General features: G+C 34.4%; 1 protein-coding gene across 4 annotated transcripts in view; it reads left to right on the top strand.

Annotated features, from left to right (window-relative positions):
* LOC144978566 (lactadherin-like) overlaps positions 1-6,354 on the top strand; it is a 229,637-nt gene that overhangs the window by 133,570 nt on the left and 89,713 nt on the right. For all 4 annotated transcript variants that reach the window (XM_078924796.1, XM_078924793.1, XM_078924795.1 and 1 more), the window contains one exon: positions 5,728-5,933. In XM_078924796.1, coding sequence (XP_078780922.1) covers positions 5,728-5,933 — 206 coding nt within the window. The remainder of the gene's footprint in view (positions 1-5,727; positions 5,934-6,354) is intronic.

The following is a 6,354-nucleotide window of genomic DNA, read 5'->3' as shown; positions in this document are numbered from 1 at the left end:
TCATGTCTGAAAAAATAAATAGCTTAGTAAACCGAATTGTGTTAAACTGAATCCATAGAAATGCGCCATATAAATATTCATTTTATTGGTGAAATGTTATACTAGCCCCAGTCTCAAATGTAACAAGAAATAATCATAGAACAAATTCAGACATTTTTAGTTGAAGGGTAAACGTAATACAAGAACAACAGTTCTGGCGTCCTCTGAAAATATCCCTACGGATTTAAAATTCTGGTCAGAAAACTCGTCCTTCAAAAATCGATAGAATTCGTAAAGTCCCAGGTTTTTGCCAAGACGAATGTCATTTTAATCGGTCGCTTAAATTAACAAATTTTTTTTCTGTCAAAATGATAAAAATCATTGTTTTTTTTTCAGAGCACGCAGGAATTGAGCCATTGAATCTTCTATAAAAAATATTAACCTCTCGTCCTTATCTTGAATTGTCAATATAACATTACACTAATATCTTTAATAACATATTTTGTCACTTTCCAACAGAAGCAATTATGGATTTCTATGCAACACCTTGATAACGTATCACGAATCACGAATCACGATATCACGATCTATCACATATACGTGTGAATTGCACACTTTGCACACCATTCACAATAATGTATTAAATAGTTTGCCGAGAACAGGTCGAGATAAAGAAATTGCCGGATTGGACTCGATCCTATCAGTTCTGGCAGGTGAAGGCAAAACTTATCGGAAATATTTGAAATCGTTGGAGCGATACCATGAAGAGGACTTTCTTCTTTTTTTAATCTTAAGATTTCTTTACCGGATTTCGTGCATGCGTTAAGATTCATTTTCTGAGTAAATAGATATGCGGAAGTCCCAGGTTTGAGAGTTTTTGCCAAGATGAGGGTCATTTAAATCGACCGATAGTCGAAGGACGAATTTTCTAAATACGTGTTTTTTCCAGAGTGCGGCAGTTAGCCGGTTAAACAACGGGGAAAAAAACAACAACAAAACTACAACTTATTTCACGTTTTAAAGTGATAAGAAATATCGGTTATATCATGTGTAATATCGAAGGGCTCTTGATGGGTTCAAGATGCAATACAAGGGCAATAAATTGTAAGATTTAAGAAAAAAAATAGATATAAATGTTTGAGAAGCTTGAATATTTTTGATAACCCATTTTAGGGGGAAAAGAAGTTTACATACAGAACAATTAAAAGGACCCATACGCATTGAGAATTAGAAATACACAGGAAATAAAAATAGTAATTAAAAAAAAAACAAAAGGAAAACAAAAGAAAATAGAACAAAATGGTGAACGGATTAATAGACCAACCAACCAACCAACCAACAAACAAACAAACAAACAAACAAACAAACAAACGAACAATCCGCATGAGCACTCCATTTCTCTCCTTCGCCCCCCCCCCCCCTTTCTCTCTCTCCCCCAACTCGAAATTGAAGATTGATTTTTGGCAACAGGAATCAATATTAAATTTTTTTAGTGATAAAGTCATTTTGCTCTTGGGATCGGAAAAAAAATCCATATATCTTGGATAAAGTTTATTTAACAGAAAGACAAAGGAAAAAAGAAAAAAGAAAAAAAGAGAGAGATTTAGAAAAGGAAATAAGAATTTAAGTAAATTAAAAAAAACCAGATGCACCTTGTTCTCAGCCCTCAATAAAAAAGAAATTCTGTTGTTTCCAAATTCATTTATTATTTATTAGTATTATAGGATATGTAGGGATTTGAGCAGATTTTGTCCCGGACATTTCCAACAGTAATTTCTATTCTGGTTTGATTACTAGTATTAGACATGATAATAATATAGCAATTACGCTGTACTCAGAAAAAACTGTCATACTTGGGACTTCTTGAAGTTCTTGAAGTCCCAAGATTGATGTTTGACAAGACGATGGCCATTTTAATTGGTCGATATTTGAAGGACGAGCTTTTCTGGCCAAAATTTTCGTCTTGTCAAACATCAATCTTGGGACTTCAAGAACTTAAAGACGTCCCAAGTATGAGAGTTTTTGATGAGGTGATGGCCATTTGAATCGATGGATATTTGAAAGACGAGTTTCTGGATCGGAAGATCCTGGGTTCAAGCCTCGCTCGGCGCATAATTGAGTCATTGGAGAAGGCTCTTTACTCACATTCTCTTATTTTACTCAGGTGTAAAGTGAGCACCTGGCCAATGCCTGAAAATATGTAATATTGATATGTAATATTAATAACATATAACCCCAACATACGTTTTAACAAGCAGATCTACATGTTTCTATGAAGTATAATCGGACAGGAATATTTGTCGTAGCTTTTTATGATAATGTGTTTGTTCATTTCGTCATCATGACCTTAGCAGAATACTTATCACGTCTGGACTTTTCTTAAACAAAAGCGACTCTCAAAGTACAATAAAATGTGTCACTTTTCATGAGTTTTAAGTTGTTGCCTATCGAATTGGAAACAGTACGTGATAGCTTGTTTTGTTATTTTTTTGTATCGATTTTGAGAACTTTCAGGATACGAGCCTAAATTGACATGAATTCGGTTAACAGGCCCTACAGTCGTCACGTCTCGTCCTATATGTTAAGTGTTGCTGTAGTCTTGGGACCTCATGTAAACCGCTTTGAGTATAATTATTGGGCATTGTGCTATATAAAAGCTCAGGTAAAAAAATGATCAACTGGCAGTGAAGAATAGGGGATGGAGTAATCTTACCCCATTCCTAGCCCGTAGTGCCATATTCAATATTTGCTATCAAGAGCGATATAGTTTGTATCATAATTCTTACTTTTATTTCTTTATTGTTTTTAAAATAATGGCATTCCTATGACCATCAGCTTAATCAAACATGACCCTCGCCTGCGTTTTTATCATTTCATTTATTAATATTTCCGGTTAACGTCACGGAACTGTGATAATCATCGGTTATATATGGGTCTCATTACTCCGACTTAATAATAATAATAATAATAATAATAATAATAATAATAATAATAATAATAATAATAATAATAATAATAATAATAATAATAATAATAATAATAATAATAATAATAATAATAAAATTTTAAGAAAGAATAAAGAAATTCCATGGCTACAATTTACATTGCAAAGTTGTTAATGCTACCTAACATCTCAATACGGTGTGATGTCCGGTTGAACGAGGTGCCAAAAATAAATTGATTTTAAAGTCAAAGTAAACAGAATTATGACATTTTGGGTTTTGCCACTTTTAATAACACCATCTATTCTCCTCTTTAAAACATATAAACTGGACCCAAATTTCATACTTCTTATAATAAAATCAGATTGTAACATCTAAATCACTCTCGACAATAATACCGTTTCTAGTCGATCGGTTACAAATAGGATTTTTATTATAGAATTATGCGAAACAAACTAAGAAATGACGAAATGATGAAGTGTGAAACAGTCTTGGATTTTTTAATCAGATAACTATAGAGGCACTGACGCCATATTTGGGATGTTTTCCGGTGGGCTAGACTTCGACTGTGTAGACCAGATGTTTATCTCGTACCACGATTAATTCAAGTACACATTTCTATAACAATTTTTAAAAGGACATACCCGCTAACAAGATTTCTATCCACTTAATTGCTGTGTAGATAGAATCTAAGAAAGAAACGATCTCTTTACTGCTCGCTGGATTAGAACGAGGGGTTGATTGCAAGTTGATATTATAGTAATAATGATGTTACGAAAAAGGACGGGGAAACTCGTAGTGATTTTACTCCAGATGTCATTACAAATTGCCTTGTGAAATATTGCACATTTGTATGCTTGACGAGAATTTGTCATGAAATGTTTGCATATTAATTTGTAATGCTATGCAATGTCAAATATTTCATTTACGACTTGTATTTTCTTTTTTTCTTCTTTATTCGTGAGCTTGGATCGAAGCTTGTGACATGCGCAGAAGCAATTTTGTGATTTTCTGATTATCCCTTTAGAGTTGGAGTTCGATTCCACTTTAATCTGACTCCAAGAGAGCAGTAATAGCTGCTTAACGGGCTTTAACGATAACCCTTTATCAGACAACTGTAGTCTTTATTAACTTAAACCTGACAATTAACTAAATGTACGTTACAATACAAGGCGATGAACCTCAAAAGAAAGTGGAAAGTGAGTTATTATTAGTGTTGCTCTAAAAAGAAATGTTCGCATGGATTGTAGTTTGAATACAACTCACCGATTACCTTCTTTAGATGGTTGTCACCTTGTCTTTATTTTGAATTATTTTTTTTTTTGGTAACATCAGGCTATGAGCTCACTAAGGCTATGCGTTGTAACGCTGCTACTGCACCTTTGGTGCCAAAGGTCAAGTCCCAGAGTCTTTACTACACATGCGAAGGAATTCCGATAAATGCCTAGTAAACAAAATGATCATCTGTTATGTTCGCCACAACAATCGTTGGTGATATTAACTTTATCGTCTACGAGAGAGGATGTCTTAGAACCAATCACATCTATGGCGGTCCAAAAAAACAATGGCAAAGAACCGAGTCACGTTCACGTCATTCATTCTATAATTTAAAAGTATTTCAGTTCTGTCGTGAAGGGGTTAAATGATGTCATCCACAACGTAACTCTCAATTATCTTTCCGGATTCATGCTTGGGATGCAATCCAACGTGTGGTCCTCCCTTCAAGGAAAGATTTGGTTTTTGATGTCTTTTTTATGTTGAATTGTTTAACGTCACCTGCATTGTATTAACTGTCTTTTTGACCTCTGAAACAAAATATTAAAGTTGTTCTTCTCACATCTCTTTTCTTTTCTTCTTTTCTTTCATGTTTCTGTTCCTCTTTTCTTTCTTTTTTCCCCCCTTTTTCTTTCAATTTTTTTTCTTTCGAATGTTATGAGAGATCGTGTGCGTGCGATGCTTATTTTTAATTTTTATATCCGATGTATTTTGTTGTATTTCGTTTGTTTGTTTGTTCGCACAAATTATCCGAGATAAGACAATAAATGACGAAAACGAACTTCGATTTATATTTTTGCGTTGCTTGACAGAAGATTTTAAGTTCGATCCTCAGTCGAGGTGGGTTGATATTTTGGGGTGCTTTTTTCTTTTCTTTTCCTTTCTGCTTTGTTTGGCATTGTTTCATACATACCGTGTCAGATTATCGTCTGACTGAGGACGGCGGTTACTGTAGAATAAGTCTTTCTGACCTTGTACTTAAGGTTTAATTTTACTTATGTTTTTTTTTCTCCTCTCATTCTCATCGAAACACGATGAATGCGAGATGAAAGAATAGCATTGTTAATAGCGTGTTGTGTTGACAAGGAGGAAACCCGAAAGGTCCACATTGTTAGTCTTCGTAAATGAGAATGAAGCTTCCATTCCATTTAACTATCAACATTGATTATCTTCGAGCTTCAAGCAGCAACATTTGCAATGGTTAGAAATATGAAATGTTGGGTTTATATACTGTATATAAATAAGCTATATATAATTATATATATATATATATATATATATATATATATATATATATATATATATAATATATATATATATTGTACTGAATACAACACATTTAACATGTTTCATATTGTTGGAATTTATAATAATACATAGCGTTTTAAGACGATGGGCCACTCAGGCATTTTGAAGCATAATTTGATGTAAAATCATTCTATCGTTATTTCATTACAAATAGCATTTGTACTCGTATAATGAAGTAAACAATATTATTTACCTATTCCATTTCCATGTTTATTTCCAACAGTATGTAAAACCAACGGTCCCCTGGGTATGATCACAGGCTCTATCAGCGACTGGCAAATCTCAGCCTCCTCCAGTTACCCCAGCGAATGGGACAGGGCATGCCATGAGAAGTATGCCCGACTCTACCTACCAAATAAGCTTGGCTGGTGTGCCAAGTACAAGAGTTCTTCTGAATGGTTGCAGGTGGACTTGGGCGTGGCTGCCAGGGTAAGAGTTCTTCTTAGTCTTTTTATTTTGGTTGTTGTTTTTTGTTCTTCCTCTCATTGCCTTGTTGTTGTCGTTGTTGTTGATGATGTTGTCGTCGTCATTGTTGTTGTTGTTGTTGTTGTTGTTGCTGCTGTTGTTGTTGCTTTTCTCGTTTTTTGTTATGTTAATAGTTGTTGTTGTTATTGTTGATTTCGTTGTCGTATTGATTGTTTTTGATGTTGCCGTTGCTGTTGTCGTCGTCATTGTTGTAGTTTTTGTTGTTGTTGTTGCTGCTGCTGTTTTTGTTCTAATTTTCTCCCTCCTCCTCCTCCTCCTCCTCCTCCTCCTCCTCCTCCTCCTCCTCCTCCTCCTCCTCCTCCTCCTCTTCCATCTCCTTATTCTTTTTCTTCGCTTTCGTTACATCATTCGGTTTTTCTTCTCC

The sequence above is a fragment of the Berghia stephanieae genome, chromosome 8 (assembly GCF_034508935.2).
Source record: "Berghia stephanieae isolate SIO BIC M18660-M18661 chromosome 8, UCSD_Bste_1.3, whole genome shotgun sequence".
Lineage (NCBI taxonomy): Eukaryota > Metazoa > Mollusca > Gastropoda > Nudibranchia > Aeolidiidae > Berghia > Berghia stephanieae.
The sequence above is the reverse complement of the archived record's forward strand: the minus strand, read 5'-3'. Positions and strand labels throughout refer to the sequence as shown.